Raw genomic sequence first — 16,949 nt, 5'->3', positions numbered from 1 at the left:
CATAAGCAATTTCTGGAAATGCATGAGTTTGCAGGGATGGAGGAACCCCTGGTTAAGGTTTTGGTGCAGAGCATGGAGATCCCAAGGTAGAAACCAGTTACTGGAGCATCCCCCAGCCCTCTGTGGGACACGATACAAGGTCAGGTCTCGAAGGCAGCAAACCCATGTCCATTCTAGCATGGTGCTAACTGCAGAGCAGTGTGGTCAACCCCGCAGCAGACGTGTTCCTCCCGAGCTGCTGCAGTAGAGACAGTGCTGCTTTCTCAGCTATGTTATTCTTACTCACCTTGAAAATGTCCCCGTCAAGCACTGGGCCTGCCCAAATCTGCATTAGCATGCTCAGGCCTGCTGGGATCCCAGCACGCCGCGGTGTGGTATGGCAGCTGGTCGTGGTGAGAAGCATCTTTTGGACAAGGTGAAGAGCCAGACTGTTGCCTGCCAATGTTCATGAAATAGCTGGAGAAGCTTTTCACTGGCTCTTGGCTGTTCAGCTCGATTACCCTGGCCAAGTTCCAGCCATGCGATGATTTAAATCCAGGTTGCTAATATTCCCCTACAGCGTTGCGTGGTTAATGTCTTTGCAGACGCCTCAACCACTGTTGTATAATGCTGAAGAGCTGCTCCACTCCATGCCAGCCATCTCTGGTCTTCTCAAACCCCTGGGACACTGGTGCACCTACCCTGAAAGATTAACTAGTGGGTTTGGTGCTCTGTTATACACAATTTAGCTCCTCAGAGACAAGCTTCCCTCGTCCCAGACCCCGAGAGCTTGGGGAAGCAGCACGTGGTCCTTAACTTGTCCCATCTCTGTGGTGTGCTATATGGGCTATGGGTGGGTGCGTGCAGGGTGCTCCGCACAGCTCAGTGCCCCAAGAGTAAAGCGTCTGGGTTTTCTCTTTCAGACTATGCAGAGTTTCTGTTTCTTGGACTCTTCCTCCTGGAGATGTCCTTAAAGATGTATGGGATGGGGCCGCGCCTTTACTTCCATTCTTCCTTCAACTGCTTCGACTGTGGGGTAAGCAGCCCCAGAGATGCGGTGGGTGTGGGGGGAGATGTTTGATGTTTGGCAGGTGTCTGCAGTGCAAGATGCCAAGGGGGAGAAGAACGGGATGGCCCTCAGAGTGGGCAGGGGAACCCTTTCTGCTGGGACAGCCTGCCCATGACAGACCGAGACACCGTGTCTTGGGCAGGGTGGTGGGTGCTATGTCTTCAGGCACGTGAAGATTTCCTGCAACAGCCTGTCCTGAGCCTGTATTTGACTCATGGCTGTGTCTGCTTCTCAGGTCACGGTGGGAAGCATCTTCGAAGTGGTTTGGGCTATCTTCAGACCAGGAACCTCTTTTGGGATTAGTGTCCTACGAGCCCTTCGTCTCCTGCGAATATTTAAAATAACCAAGTATGTGCCATCCGTCCGTGCCCGTCACCCTCTGTCTTGGACTGTGGCTGCAGCCTGGATCCAGTCACTCCTGCTTGTAGCACTCGTGACTACGAGTGCTCCAGCACTGCTTCTGTTTTCTAGGTACTGGGCATCCCTGAGGAATTTGGTGGTCTCACTGATGAGCTCCATGAAGTCTATCATCAGCCTGCTCTTCCTCCTCTTCCTCTTCATTGTAGTCTTTGCCCTGCTGGGAATGCAGCTGTTTGGAGGCAGGTAGGTCGTTTCAAGTTTTGGCGGAAACGAATTTCTTGGTGTCAAAGCCAAGAGATAACAAACACCCTCTTAGGTGCCTAGGAAGACCATAGCCTCACCCCTCAGCCTGCTGCTAACAGTGGTACCTCTCCCATACAAAAGTCCCTGCTCCAGCAAGTGCCTCTGGGCTGTGTGGGTCCTTCTGACCAGGACACCTTTTGGGTTCTGGCACCAAATGCTCAGGAGACCCTCCTTAGAGTGGGGAAAGGTCCTCCTAAGCCAAAGAGAGCTGATAGCACAGCAGTCAGGGGTTTGACGGCCTTGGTACTGCAGCCCATTTATGTCCTTCCGGTTCCACTTCCAGGTTTAACTTCATCGATGGGACGCCATCAGCCAACTTCGACACTTTCCCTGCAGCCATCATGACAGTGTTCCAGGTAGGAGCTGGGCTGCAAGGGAACACAACCAAAGGGACTTGGGACCACCTGCTTGCTCCCCGCTGGCTGGAAGGGGCTTTTTAAACCAAACAAGTTCCCCTCCGTCACCTCTTAGGGTGTAACTTGCTTCCTCCCTCTCCTCCTGCATAACAAAGAGATGGAAACTCTTCCACCTCTGTTACACAAGGAGGAAGAGTTTCAAAACTATTCTGAGGAGAGAAGGTGCAGGTGATGGAGATGCTGGCTTGCTTTCCTGCAGATCCTGACAGGTGAGGACTGGAATGAGGTGATGTACAACGGCATCCGCTCCCAGGGAGGCGTTCGCTCAGGCATGTGGTCCTCCATCTATTTCATCGTCCTCACCTTGTTTGGAAACTGTATCCACCTGGCTGCTGTGCGTTTAGTGGAGACAACCCCATCTCATCTCCCCCTCTGGGGGCACCCCCCTCCCCACTCACTGCTTCTTCCTCCTCTCCCAATTGAGGGAGTCCTATCACACATGCGGCAGCCCTGGATATCCCAAACACAGGGAAGGAGCTGTCTGGAGGTGCCCTGAGGGCTGTATAGATAGGATGGGTGAGGAGTTTGTCCCTTTGTCTGCTCCTCGCTGAGATGGTGAGGAGCCATCAGGGCCACCCTATCTCGGTGGCTGCAGACACCCATGTCCTTAACAAGTACCTTGTGCATCCTTAGCTGCTCGCAGATACTCTGCTGAATGTGTTCTTGGCCATCGCAGTGGACAACCTGGCCAACGCTCAGGAACTCACCAAGGTACGTTTCAGTTGCTCCTTTTTCTTCTCTTGCTGGTCTGAAGACAGCGAAGGATGGGGCCAGCAGGAAAGGCACTGGGAGCAGCGCCTGTGCCTGTCCTCACTCCAAAGCCTAGGGTCACCTTGTCCCTCAGCTCAACCTGCCTTGAAAAGAGGTCGGGTCAAATTGGAAGTGGAGGCTCTTCCTCTAGGAAGGTTCACAGGCCGCTCCCCTGACACGCAAACCCATATCGCTGGGCCAAAGCCATTTAGACTTTGATTTAGGAAAGTGCTTAACCCTGCTGGGTCTCTCTGGGAACACCCACGCTTCCCATCCAGTGTGGCTTAACTATTTCTCCATTTAAGCTCCCCGGTTGCATTTGCCTCCAGTCAGATTGAGACAACCCTCAACTGTCCGATGGGGTCTGATGCAGGGACGGTTATTTGCCTGAGCGCTCCGGAGATGTGGATTGGGAAGCGGGGATGTGGATGCGCTTTCCAGTGGCATCAGTATTTATTCCCTATCCGCCTGCAGGGCAGTGGACGTGATTTAGGATGCAATTTAGTATGGTGCTTGAGAAGATTATTGGACTTAGCTGTTTTTAAGACCGTGCTGGGAAATATTTGGGGAATGCTAAAACGTTGGGGCACCATCTGGGTAACAGTGAGTAGGCGAGAGCTGCAAGGGTCATTGCTGCTCTTCAGAGGGGACCATCCATCTCATGGTGCCCATTTTTTTGCAGACCCCATGCCTATTGCTCAGGTCCTTGGGGTTTACTGGGAGACTTCCGCGCTGGTGTAAATCCGACCCCTGGGCAGCAAACGAAACGGGGCACGAGGCTCATTTGCCTGAGGGGTGGGTGCAGGGGTCCCTGTCCTGCCGTGCTGGATGGAGGTGGCACTTCCAGGGGCTGCTGGCTGCTGCTGGGGTGAGAGGGGTGGAGAGCCCCGTGGCGTACCAGCAGCATCAATTAAGAGAGCGCTGAGTTTTTGAAAGGGCTGAATGCGCGCTAATGATTCCTAATGATATTTTTTTGCTCCGGTGACACAACCGTACTCATTAAAGCAACACGGTCTCTGCCGGGGTCATTCATGGATGCCTTGCCTCCCACTCCAGCGGAGGGGGATGCCTGTCTCGCCCCTGTGGTTGTGAAGAAGGGAGGGCCGAGCTGGTCTACGCCATATGGGGCTATTCTAGCTCTTGCCTGGAGCGGGCTGGGTTCACTTACTTAAGTAGCGCTGGCGCCTTCAGTAAGACCTGGCGTAGTGGGGAAGTTGCCTCCCCATAATAAAATAAAGGCTGTTTCTGGAAATACAGGTGCCTGCTCCCCTTTTCTCTCGCGTGCCTCGGCCTCTACGGTAGCCCGGTGCATCCCTCGTTGTCTCCGATGGCTGCACCTTCCCTGGAAACCCCAGCGTCCCGCTAAAGCAACTCCCCTCTTTCCTCTGCAGGATGAGCAGGAGGAAGAGGAGGCCTTTAACCAGAAGCACGCCCTTCAGAAAGCCAAAGAAGTCAGCCCCATGTCCGCCCCAAACATGCCTGCTATCGAGTGAGTGACACCACCCTGCCCCCAGCATTGCTACCCCGGTGACCCCCCCCTACCCCAAGCCCAGCGGGGCTTCTCAGAAGGGTGGGGAGCTGAAGCGGAGCCCTGGCATGGCTGCTTGTGGGGCTGTGGTCCCCACAAGGGATGACATAAAAAGGGGTCCCCGCACGGGGTGACTCCCTCTCCGGGTGTCTTCCTTGAGGATGGATGGAGATCTTGGTGTACGCTCCCCGTGAGCAGCAGTGCCTTCGGAGAGGTGTCGGAGCAGGGAGCAGCTCACCCTGCCGGACCTGGGGTTGGCCACCCCTGCCCCAAGCAGCAGCTTCAGAGCTTGCACATGGCAGAAATCCACTCAAATGGGCTTTCTGCCCCAAATGTACAACTCAAACGCTCTGGACTGCTGCTAGGGGTGGGGAAGGAGGTTGGGGAGGAAGAGGGTGCGTCGTTTTTTTCTTGAGGAGGGGTGATATTTGTCCCCGGGGAGCGTTTCTTCGTGGCGGAGCTGTGGGATCGCAGCCAGGGCTGGAGGAGAAGGGAGCAGGGGTGTCACAAACCTGCCCCAGGCTCCTTCCCTGGTAGCGAATGCAGTTATGAGAGATGGAGCAGGCTGGCGAAACCGTGTTTGATTGTACAGAAATTTGATTTGGGCGAGAAAGAAATGCCCCAAACCACATAAACCTCTGGTATGGTGTTAAGGAGCCTTGTCTCTGCGTTTCAGCAGAAGAAAATTCTGTTTTTTCCTTTCCAGACGCCTTTTTTTCCCTTTATTTTGTGGTGTCATATGGTCTAAATCACATAAAACTTTCAAAGTCAACATTGGAACGAGGCGTTTTGATTTGTTTCCCAAAACAGTACATTTCAGTACGGCTGAAAGGATGATTTTTTTTTTTTTTTTAAATTTTTTTTTTCCCCCTTTTTTTTATAGAATCCTTTCCCAGGGAATTTTAGGTTTCGTTGTACTTTGAAACCCAGCCAAGCTTGTACACGGCAGAATCTCTTGCAGATTTGCCGAGAGAAACCGCTGTCTTCAGGCGAGCACTGATCTTGCCGGGGTGGGGGTGGGGGGTCAGAAGCAGCGCTGGGAACAGCCCCCTCCCTGGCTCGGCAGCGGTGGGATGTGACGGTCCCCCATCCTGCACGCATCACCCGTGGTTTTAGGGGCAGCATGGAGCTGGGGCGGGGGGTACTTGGAAGCCCTGCCTGGTCTCCCAGTAGCCACAGATATCGCCCTGGTTTGGGGGTGATGGGATGTTCATATAGATCTGCGCCTGCCCCCCCGCCCCCCCAGCCCCCAGCCTGGGGGATTTGTGGGAAAGATGGCAGAGTCTGCGTGTCATGACCGTCTCTGGCTATCAGTGGGAATATGTTGGATAAAGCGAGGGAATAGAGGGATTTGGGCTGCAAAAGAGGCTGGAGAATGGACACAGAGGAGAGAGGAAGAGGGAGGGAGATGGACTATATCAGGGCACTGAAGGATATGCCCACACTGCGCATCCCTGCTGGAGTTTTCTAGCCATTGTCAGATACAGCTGGTTAGGAAAACCGATCTCTTTAACCTTCTGGTGTTGTTCTGGTGGCATGGGCAGGTGTTGATATTTGCAGATCTTTTTTCCAGCTCCTCCTCCTCACCAGGATGGATAGCGTGAGGGGCAGGAAGGGGGTGTGATGCCGTGGGGGGTGACCATCTCCAGCTTCAGGTCTGATGTGCCTTCAGTGGTGCTACGCTGATGCCAGCAGCCAGGGAGGGACAGTAGGGACATCACAATAAGGGACAAGCCGGAGCAGAGCCGGTTACCAAAGGACTGTTGGAAACTCGGGTCGGTGAAGCCGAGCCGGAGTCTGCGTTTGGGTGCGCGCAGACACAGATGGCTTCATTTCTATGTGGGTACCCAGCGCAGGCAGGTTTGGTACACGCGTTCCTGCCTGCGGAGAGGTCCGGTGGCGCTCGGGGATGAGTGCACCCACGTGGCCAGGTTGGCGTGGGCGGCTGCGGTGCCGATCGGAGTATTGTATTTGTACATGGGCGCCGTTGGTGCAGATGGCTCGGGGCTGGTTGACGAGTGGGTGGCCAGATGGACGCATGCGGGTGCTGTCATGTGTTGGTGCTTAATGCGGTGCGGGGATGCGTTTGAAGGTTCGGACACTTGCTGCGGGGACGGCGGCAGATCCCTGCCTGCAGGTCCTGCCTGCGTGGCCCGGCCGTGGAGTTCACCCCCTGCCTCAAGCGTGGCCACCGGGCTGTTCCCATGCAGGTGGCCATAAGGATGCAATGGCCAGTGTGACTCCCCCAGGGGCTGAGGGTATCGTTGCACTCCCGGGATGGCAGTGAGACGTGTCCCATCTCGCCTGCGCGAGCTCTGCGAGTGTATTTCCTTGCGCGTCCCGCACACGCACGGCATTTACGAAAGCAAAAACGAAACCACTGCATGCATGTTTCCACATGCTGGTGGCTGTTTGCTGGGAGCTGTGCGCAGCTGAAATCTTTTCTGTGCTAATACCAAGGATAAAGCCTTGAATCTCCCCAGCCTCCTGAAGCCAGCAGGGGTGAAAGGCACCGACAGCCCTGTTGGGCTTCCCTGTGTCGGGGCTACGCAGGGGAGAGGGGCTCTGCAGGGTCTCAGCTTGTGCCTTGGTTTTGCTGGGGAGCTTCATGTTCCCCCCTGCCGTCTCAGGGCAGCATTAACCGGCGGTGACGACTCTGAGCAGCTCGGGGCTGGCCCGAGGCACCGCTTCCTCTGCAAAACCCCCATGTGTTGCTTGGGAGAGGTGAATTCAGAGGGGTTTGAAAGAGCTGTCAAATATCCAAGGATGTACTGGGACTTCTGAGGGGCTGCAGCCTTCGCTGCTCATCCCGCCTGACCGCTGGCATGGCTGGCTGGCGTGGGGAAGGCTCCGTGGCCCCCGCGAAATGGCATCCGTGGCATCCCTGGCGCGAGCATCGCTGCCTGCATCTGCCTGGATGGCAGCGACGGGCGCCACGGCAGGGTGTGGGGGACCTGGGTGTGCAGCGTGTGAGTGCGGTCCATGAGCAGGGACGTGCAGGGGGTTCGCTGCTGGCTGCCGTGCTCCAGCATCCCGGCAGCTGGAGAGATGCCGGCTTCCCAGGGCCCGGGAGGGGGACGGACACCTCTCTGCGTTGCCCACATGAGTGGAAGGAGGGGCGAAGGGGGGGATTGACCCCGTTTGTTTTTCCTCCCCAGAAGAGACAGGCGAAGGAGACACCACATGTCGATGTGGGAGCCGCGCAGCAGCCACCTGTATGTGGGCCGCGGGGGCGCGTGTCGTCTGTGGCTCCTGTGTTTTCTGTGCGTCCGTGGGGCCGCACACCGCTCCCCTCCGGCCTCCTCGGCTGGGGTGGGGGGGTTGTGTGCCTGTGCCTCTACTCAGTGTCCCCCTTTGCACCCCTGTTTGTGTGTGCGTGTGCGCGCGTCTGTGCGCGCCTTCGTGGTTTTGTGCGTGCACCCGTGGTTCTGTGTGCGTGTGCCGCGCAGTCCGTGTGTGTGCCGGCGTGCGCCGGCGTGTGCTGCTACCCGTGGATGTGAGCAGTGTATGTACAGACCTGCACTCGGGGGTCTTCCCGTGTGCCTCCGTCTGTTGGGAAGGGCACGTCTGTCTTCTCCAGGGTGTTTGTGTGTGCGTTTACAGCACGGCAAAGGTTTCGTGGCATAGCCCAGCCCCTCCCTAGAGCACACCTGCAGGAACATAGACCAGCCCAGTACGGCTTCTTCCCCCACCGGCAGCCGAAATCGCTGCTCCCCGAGGCTTGGGGATGTGCGGGGTGAGGGGCTGTCCTGGCCGAGCACAGCAGAGCACAGGGAGGGTGTCCTGTGCCCGGTGACGTTTTGCATTGCAAACGTCCCAGAGGGCCATCTCTCATTGAGAAAAGCAGGTCTTGGACCTGGCATCTTTTTCCCTCTTACTGTCCCCATCCCATCAGGACTGCCGCCCTTGCACCAGCGTCCCCTGCACCGTCATTTGTACCGTTAGGGCAGCACCGCTCTGAAGAGGAGCCTGGCTCCGGGGAGCTGGCGATGCAAAGACATCCCCAGTGCAAGGAGGGATCCCCGGCTGCAGTGAGAGGACGTTGCCTATATTCAAGGTGTCCCCAGGCAATCATGCAAGAGGAAGGTGGTCACCGCCTGGCTGGGATAGGGCAAGCCGGGGTGCTGGCTGCTCTCAGCAAGCTGGGCAAGCTGCCTGAAAGCTTCAGGGTAGCTGTGAGGCTGCTGGGGCTGGTCCTCCATCAGCCTACACATGTCTGAAGGGGCAGAAGTGCAGTTTCAGCCCCGCTTCCAGCCCCTGCCAGCACCAGCGGGATGCTGGAAGGCTGGGGGTGAAGCAGGAGCCCAGCCCGTATCCACCGGGGATGGCATTTCCTTCTCCCTGGGATTCCCAAATTGAATCCAGAGTGAGTGCTTCACCGGTGGTGGGGGGTGAAGGATGCTGACTGCTCGCTGTCCCCCGTTGCAGGCGGGAGCGTCGCCGGCGGCACCACATGTCGGTGTGGGAGCAGCGCACCAGCCAGCTGCGCCGGCACATGCAGATGTCCAGCCAGGAGGGCATCAACAAGGACGAGCCGCACCTCATCAACCCCCACGCCAGCATCTTCCGCAGGAAGAAACCGGGGGACGGCGTCACCCTGGAGAAATGCACTGAGGAGCAGGGTGGCAAGGGTGAGCGGCCACCAGCCGAGGGACCTGAGCAGCCAGCCCCGGGGGCCAACCCCAGCGGTGGTGAGGACAGAAGGAGCCCATCGCCCCGGGCCAGGCGGGACAAGGAGTCGTGGCACCAGAAATCGTGCCATGGGAACTGTGAGCCGGGCGAGCAGGATGGAGCAGGAGGCAGCATCGAGGACAGGGCCAGGATGAGGCAGAGTCAGCGGCGCAGCCGGCACCGCAGAGCCCGGATGGAGGGGAAGGAGCCGTCTGGTGCCCTGGGGAGCCGCTCAGCCAGCCAGGAGCTGGGCCTGGAGGAGACCAGCCCCACGGAGGGGGCGCAGGATGGGGACCGGCACGGGGATGCAGCTGCAGCGGAGGCGCTGATTCAGGGGGAGCCAGAGGCAAGCGAGGAGCCCGTCAGGTTGGTAACCAGGGAGGGCACCTCGTGGTTCCCATAGCTCCTTGTCCTCTCCCCTTATCTTCTCGCACCTCTTTTTCTCCCACATCCCTCCTGCAGGACAAATGGGGTCCCTGCTGGCGATGCCGAGCTGGTCGGGACCGCCGAGGAGGGGAGCTCCCCGCAAGCAGCACCTGAGCCCCCCCGGGGGAAGACGGGCAGCCTGACGGAGCAGGACTGCAGCAGCCCGGACACCAGCGAGCAAGCGCTGCTGGAGGCCAGTCGTACCGTCAGCCGGAGCGAGCCCGACCTCTCCTCCATCACCCCCAACACTGAGAAGGCCACGGAGAGCACCACCATCATGATCGATGTCCCCGACTCCACTGTGGTACAGAGTGAGGACCCGTCTCTCTTTCCTGAGCCCCTCTCCCAGCCCTCGGGGACCTTGTGGGGACGGAGAGCCGCTTGCACGGCTTTTCCTATCCACATCCATCAACTTGGGAAGGGGGGTTCCTTGCTGCTCCTTGCAGCACCTCCCTCCAGCACCCCAGTTTTTCAGGGTGCTGATGCAAAGCTGATGTGCCACCATCTCCTGGGAGCTTTTCCCTTTCTCACCTCCTTCCCACCCGCCCCTTTGCCTGATCCCTCCTTCTCCCTTCCTCTCCGCCCGGGCCAAACACTCCCCATCCCCTCTTTTTCCTAACACATCCACAGCCTCCGCCCAACTCGCAGCCGCTCAAACCCCCTTAACAGCATCCTCGCTGTCAAGGTGAGCTGCTTTAAACAGTGTTATTAATTAAACAGCACTGTGAAAAGCTGGCCTTGTTGAAACCCGTTTCATCTGCTTCTTCCTGGCAGCTCGTGTCTTTTCTTCCCTTCTGGTCCCTCTCCCCGTAACAGCACGGGGATGCAAAGCAGAAACCGGGGGAGGGTTGCACGTGCCCGGGTGGCAGGGACACCCCAGGGTGCTGTCTGGGTGCAAGGCTGGGCAAAGGGTCTCACTTTTCCCGCAGTTAGCAACAAGACAGATGGCGAAGCCAGCCCCTTAAAGGAGGCCGAGAGCAAAGAGGATGAGGAGGAGATGGAGAAGAAGAAGCGGAAGAAGGAGAAAAGCGAGACGGGGAAAGCGATGGTGCCGCACAGCTCCATGTTCATCTTCAGCACCACCAACCCGTGAGACGTTTTTTGATCTGTTGGGGAGGGCAGCCAGGGGAAGGATCCCTAGACATCACTGAAAAGAGGGGGGATCCCTTTGGGAAGGGGGTTGAATGTCTCCCAAACAGCCTGGATAACCAGCCACGGTGTTCTCCAAGCCCCAGCAGCGCTCTCCCTCTGCGCCAGCCACACTCGTGGCTTTCTCTCCTGGCTGCTGATTGCTAGCTGTGATTCTTATTCAGTGTCTGTTGTATTATTCTGCAGTTATAATCCCCCATAGCTCTTGCCCAGCTCCAGCAACCTGGAAGAATAAGCCCCTCAGTTTCTCAGGGACTCTTCCTGGCCAGTCGTGGGGTGTCTGGGGGGCTGGAACAGCTAAGCAAAGGGGTTAGCGAGCCCAAACCACCCTTGGGCTCCCTTGTTTTGCTCCTCGGGCTTTGCTACCCCTTTTTCTGCTCTGGAAGCAGGTGATGTGGGGTGGGTTTTGGAGGTGGGGCCGTGCCTGGGGCATGCCAGGGGTTCACAGGTCCCCTGTCTCCCCGCAGGGTGCGGAGGGCTTGCCACTACATCGTGAACCTGCGCTACTTCGAGATGTGCATCCTCCTGGTGATCGCCGCCAGCAGCATCGCCCTCGCGGCGGAGGATCCCGTCCTCACCAACTCCGACCGCAACAAAGTGATTGCAAACCTCCCCTGCTTCCCCCCATCCCGCAGGCAACGCGGGCAGAGGTCCTGTAGGATTTTAGCTTCCGTGGTGGAGGCGCATGTGGGACACGGATCAAGGCAGCCGGTGGCAGCACCTGCACCGCGCCGTGGGGTCTGACTTCTTCCCCATCACCTTCCCCTCTATAAACCCTGGAAATCGCTCTCAGCCTCACGCACGCAGGGTTTGGAGTCTGGGGAGCAGATCCGGGCTGCCTTGTCGCCAGTAAAGTAGCTTACACTGGGGAGATGTGCACAGGGACTGGTATGGGGGAGCACGATTCCGGCTCACAGCATGATTTCAGAGCTGCTCGCACCACACGTGGAAAATGTTTCTCTCCTGCCTTCACAGGCCGGGTTTATGGCTGTCCTGAACTCTTAGGGAACAGGCTGGGTTTGGGGCAAGCGAACCGACCCTGAGCCAGGGGACCCCCGCCCCAGTGCAGGGTGGTAACAGAGTCTGGGTGGGCACCAGTGGGCCCATTTGCTTGGCAGCAGCTGCAGAGCACCCATGCCCTGTCTCTGCAGGTCCTGAGGTATTTCGACTACGTCTTCACCGGCGTCTTCACCTTCGAGATGGTTATCAAGGTAAGAGGCCTTGCGGGCTGGCTGCGCTGGGGATGCTGTGTCCCGCAGCATCCTTGCAGCGGGTGGGAAATGGCTCCATTTTTCAGTTCTGGTCCTAAATTTGGCTGACGGAGACTTTAAAGCTTGGTTCTTAGCGGCGGGAGTTGAGAATGCTTTTATCACTTTCCAGGCTCCCAAAATATGATGCTCCTTGATATATATACCTGGGAGGCAGGGACAGGTCCGCTGCTCCCCGGCCGTGTCCCTGTCCCCAGCACATCCCACCTGTGGCTGTTTCCACTCGGCGGCCGAGCTGCTCATCCCCTGTGTGGTTTTCCTCACTGTTTTCTCCCCTGCAGATGATCGATCAGGGCTTGATCCTGCAGGATGGCTCCTACTTCCGAGACCTCTGGAACATCCTGGATTTCATCGTGGTGGTGGGAGCGCTGGTGGCTTTCGCCTTGGCGTAAGTGGTTGTCACCCTTGTCAGCTCTTTGCCTTCCCTTGGCCGGGGTGGGAGGAGGGTGCAGCTGTGTGTTATGGCTATTAGACCCTGATTTATTTTTTTTTTTTTATTTCTCTGCGCCCTTCTGCTCTGCTTCCGGGACGGCTCCTGGCAGTGGCGCGTGGCTGACTGCAAAGCCCAGCTGTGTTGCTGGCACCTGAAACCAGTATAGCTCCAGAGATGGGTTTCTCCTTGTTTGTCAAATGCTGGTGAGCAAGCAGGCAGGGGCCAAGGCAAGGAAAACTGGAGATGCCGGGAAGAGTTTTGTGGTGAAAGTGGACTTGAAAGAGCTCAGAAGGGGCTGTTAGAGGGGGGAAAGGACATAAGAGTGGCAGAGCTGGAGTTATGCACCTGCTACGCCCCCGGCCGGTGGCTTTTCCTCTGCTCCAAGGGGATGGAGCATTGCCCTGGAGCCCTGCAGGGATGGTGGCGTTTGTGCCCGCATCCTCTGCAGCATCCTGCCGAGGGCAGGGTGCTGTGCGCTTGCTCCGCATGTGTCCCCGCTGAGCATCGCCTTGCGTTTGGGCTCTGGTACTGAGCTTGTGGCACCTGCATACCCTCCTTGGCAGGTGGGTGCAGGGTGGCTCGACGTCTGCAGTGCCCATGCCGTGGCGGGGAGAAGTGTCCAGGGATGAGTTTCGTGCCGCTCTGCCCTCCTCCGTGCTGCTGGCAGGGGCAGGCAGTGCAGTGTAAGCTGGAGGAAGGACGAGTGGGTGCCATCGTGATGCTCGCAGGGCAAGGAGCACCCCCTGGGCCCAGGGACCGTGGCGCCCTGTTGGTGCCCGAGGAGGGAGAAGAGAGGAGAGGTTCGCGCTCCTTTGTCACGCTGTTGTTCTCTCTTTGTGCCTTTGACGCTGGTGGCGGTGGCGTTAGTGCTGGTGAGAGGGGAGGGCCTGGCAGCGGCGCAGAATGGAGCCCTGTCCTTGGCCACAGCTCAGGTACCGTGCGAGGCTCTCGGGGTGGCTGGGTCCGAGCCCCGAGGTCACTCGATGGATTGCAGCCTGTAATCCATCCCTCCCACCTCCGCTCTGGCCAGGGAGCCAGCTCCTTCCCCTCACTCTCGCCCACTTGAACCTTCCCTGGCATCTTGCTTTTGCCTTCCTCACCTTCCTCGCCCAGTGCTTTCATCCGCTGCTCTCTCCTTGGGAAGAGCGTGGGAGAATTCAGCTCGCTCAGCACAGGGATGAACTGGTCCCCGGGCAGGACAGGGGGCTGGCTGCAGACCCTGGCACGGGGAAGGGGCAGGTCGGCTGGCTGGGGACATTGCTCTGAACCACTGTAAGGTCACCCAGGCCACCAAGAGGACGGATTGAGTGTCTCCAGGGTCTGGCTGATAAGCCCTCTGCCAGGGCAGCCCCTCAGAGCATGTCTGGAGGTGCGACTCGAGGGCATCAGCAGCCTGAAGATGCTCTGGGTGGTTTGTGGGGCTTTAGGAGGACAACAGAGCCTTTTCCTTCCAAGGCATCTTTCATCAAGACTTTTTGATGGCTAAAGGGAGGGTAGGTTGATGGCTCAGCCTGCTCCTGGGTGATGGGTATCCTCACTGCCGTTAACAGTACTGTAATCAGTGCTTACTGTGCTTACCGTCACCTTGGCCCCACCCCACAAAGGTGGCACGGTTCCTGGGGTGGCCCCTGGAGCTGGTGGGATCCCCATGTGCCAGTGCCAAGCAAGTGGGGGAAGCTGCCATACCCCTTCCAACCCCGCTTGCCACCTGCCTGCCTCCACCCAGCCTCCCTAGGGAACGACAGGTCCCCTGGGGCATGGGACGGCTGAATTCTCGAGGGCAAGCACCCCCATCACGGCAACAACAAACCCCCTCCCGCAGGGAAGGAGGGGGTCCATCTCCACGTATGTTTACAGCAAGCATCTGTGTCACCTGCCCGCTCTTGTAGCTGTAGCTGGGTAGATACCAAGTTGCTTGTGTCGTGGACAAGGGCTCTTTATAACGTCAACCTGCAGGATTGTCCCTCTCCCCCACTTCTGACGGTGGCTCCAGCTGGAGGAGATGATCTCATGGCTTCGGGGGTGAAGGGAACAAAAGAACCACAGCAATTTCTGATGGTTTTATACATTATAAAGCATTTATAAGGACACCTGCCTTTCCCGTTGGCAGCCCGTCACTGCCATGGCCCCAGGAGCTGAAGGATGTTCGCCAGCTATCCGTGTCCCAACCCGCCACCCACCCTTCCTCCCTCTCTCCATCCTGGTCTCAAGAGAAAAAAATCTGGCTGTGATGTTTAAATCCCTCTCCTTTTCTTCTCCCTCTGTGAGCTCTTTGATGTGGGGCCAGAGTAGTGGCAGGGGAATGTGTCCTCCCTCTCCCCTTCCTCACCTCCATGGCGCCAAGCGGGCAAAGCGATGCCCACTGGGCGGCTGCAGCAATTTTGTGTCTGAGAGCAGCTGGTGACCAAGTCCAGCACTTCCTGCTTGAAGAACTGCTGGGACATGCCGTGCCATTCAGGTTTTCTGCCTTTTTTGCCTCCCCTCTGTGTTTTGGTTTTTTCGTGGTGGTCCTGGGTAGCCGTGGGTACAGCAGGAGGTCTCTGAGCTGGTCCAGTGGTGCCACCATCATCTGCCGGCCATCAGTGCAACATCGGAATCCACCAATAAGCAAGTGTCCACCCATAAAGCTGTCTCCTGTGTGCCATTGCAGCTTGTCCACTGTCCCCTCAGAGCCTGTACATCCCAAGCAAGAAGTCATCTTGGCTCGCTTGTAGCTCTCCGCACGGAAAGTTAATACGTCAATCGAAACGCAGCCTAAATAAAAAGCCTGATATAAGACCATAAATCTCCAAAGAGTTCAAATTAAATTAGCTGAAATAACCAGAACCATAACTAAAGACGCTGCTCGCCTTTGCCTCCCGTGGCACCCTCCGACGAGGCATTGCGCAGAGGAGCAGCGCTCACTTGTGGCTTTGCGGAGCTGCCAGGAGGTGGTGATGCCTACTCCTGCGGGCTGGCAGCCGGAGGAAAGGTTGAGTGATGGAAAAGTTGGTGGAAAGGTTGAGTGGTGGCCAGCGCGGAGCCCTCGTTGGCTTGCCCTGGTGATCAAGGGCAGGAGTTTCTCCACCCAGAGGTACCCAGCAGAGGTGCCTCTTTCTTTCCAGAGCTCCCTGTGCTCCTTGGCACTGGTGTCTGGAAGCAAGAGGGACCCCTGTGTACTGCAAAATAACCTGGTATGAGGCTGGTCAGGACAGAGGTCCAATATCCCGTCACAGAAGTGGTGCAGAGTTAAACTATCGCCTTTTCAACACGCCTTCCGCTTGCTTCACTAACATGCAGCCAGGGCCTGGGGTTATTTTTACGGTTTTTAAGAAATATTTTACTTCTTAGGCTTTGCCCCCAGTGCTGAGCCCTCTGCGCGCACATAGCAGGGACATAGCTCAGGCAATGATGGATGTTTTGTTGCAACCAGGGACCTTGTAGACCACCTTGGCTTGTCTGAGCGGGTGTCCTGCTGGGTTGCAGGAGATCCCACGCTGGAGGGCGGGCTCTTAATTGGTAGATTTCTTGATGGAGGCAATTTATGAGGCGAGTTAGCCTGTTTGGATGGGAATTATTGCGGCCTTGCAGGTAGGTTCCCTCGGAGGCACCTGCCTTTGGCAGGTTGGGGCCAAGCCTTGAGGTCCTTCCCCTGACTCCTGGCCTAGGAGTACCACATGCCTGCCCGCTGTTGCCCACCGTCCTGCTCTCCGCAGGTTCCTCTTGCAGCAGAGGTTACACTATACACCCCTCTCCCAAAACCTCTCCCTGGACATAAGCCCCATCCTGGAGGACACAACGTGGTCTACTCATCGTGCCTTTCAACCAAGGCATGGGGCGGTGAAGGGCTGCCACAGGGTTCCTGCACCCCAGAGGCCGCAGTGGTCCCCGTGCAGCTTCCCCGATGTATTTCTTACCTTCTTCCTCTCTTCTCTCTTTCTCTCTTGGTGCTGTTTGGTGGCTGCTGGGCCGGATCACCGACAGGAATGCTTTGGGGTAACTATGCCATTCGGGTCACCGCGGGGTGCTGCCCTGGGGAGCATGTGGGGATGGGCTCAGGCGGGTGTCTGTCTGTCCGACACATGCGCTGACCCTTAGCTGCGTTTGCAGAGACCGGAGAATGCTGCTCTGCACGCACCCCTGTGTTGCCCGGGATGCGTTAAAGGTGGTGTGCTCCGGAAAAGCGCCATGAGGGATATTCTTTGCAAGTGATGCAATCCCTTGCCTTCGGAGGAGCGTGCTTTCATCGTGGACGTCCTCTGAGGGCATGGGACGTGGTTCATGCCAAGCCCCGGGGGGCTGGGGAGAGCTCAGCCTCCGCCGTAGACACAGCAAGGCCAGGCTTTCCTCCAGGCGTTGTCCAGCCCTATATCCCATATCCATGTTGGATCCCAAGCAAACCCACTGGAGGTTTCCTGAGGTCTGAAGAGGTCCCTCCTCAGCAGACGTTAACCGCTTGAGTTGTCCTTGGTGGCAGTGGCACCAGCTGAGTGCTGCCCTCAAATCCTCAGCCCCGTCCCAAGTCGGATGCCCCAGCCCCGAGTTGGATGCTCCAGCTGCTTACCCAGGACCTGACCCTGAGCAAAGCAGGAGATGGGAGGCGCAAAGTGGGTCCCGG

General features: G+C 57.7%; 1 protein-coding gene across 3 annotated transcripts in view; it reads left to right on the top strand.

The window, feature by feature from the left end:
• The window catches only part of CACNA1E (calcium voltage-gated channel subunit alpha1 E), a 148,172-nt gene that overhangs the window by 100,011 nt on the left and 31,212 nt on the right, over nt 1-16,949 (top strand). For all 3 annotated transcript variants that reach the window (XM_063344829.1, XM_063344828.1, XM_063344827.1), the window contains exons 14-28: nt 903-1,015; nt 1,284-1,396; nt 1,520-1,651; nt 1,995-2,067; nt 2,327-2,444; nt 2,771-2,838; nt 4,269-4,366; nt 7,564-7,620; nt 8,834-9,442; nt 9,539-9,813; nt 10,432-10,591; nt 11,119-11,248; nt 11,803-11,862; nt 12,201-12,307; nt 16,316-16,327. In XM_063344829.1, coding sequence (XP_063200899.1) covers nt 903-1,015; nt 1,284-1,396; nt 1,520-1,651; nt 1,995-2,067; nt 2,327-2,444; nt 2,771-2,838; nt 4,269-4,366; nt 7,564-7,620; nt 8,834-9,442; nt 9,539-9,813; nt 10,432-10,591; nt 11,119-11,248; nt 11,803-11,862; nt 12,201-12,307; nt 16,316-16,327 — 2,125 coding nt within the window. The remainder of the gene's footprint in view (nt 1-902; nt 1,016-1,283; nt 1,397-1,519; nt 1,652-1,994; nt 2,068-2,326; nt 2,445-2,770; nt 2,839-4,268; nt 4,367-7,563; nt 7,621-8,833; nt 9,443-9,538; nt 9,814-10,431; nt 10,592-11,118; nt 11,249-11,802; nt 11,863-12,200; nt 12,308-16,315; nt 16,328-16,949) is intronic.

The sequence above is a fragment of the Chroicocephalus ridibundus genome, chromosome 8, assembly GCF_963924245.1.
Source record: "Chroicocephalus ridibundus chromosome 8, bChrRid1.1, whole genome shotgun sequence".
In the NCBI taxonomy this organism is placed as follows: Eukaryota; Metazoa; Chordata; class Aves; order Charadriiformes; family Laridae; genus Chroicocephalus; species Chroicocephalus ridibundus.
Note: the sequence above shows the minus strand (reverse complement) of the source record. Positions and strands in the feature narration are given on the sequence as shown.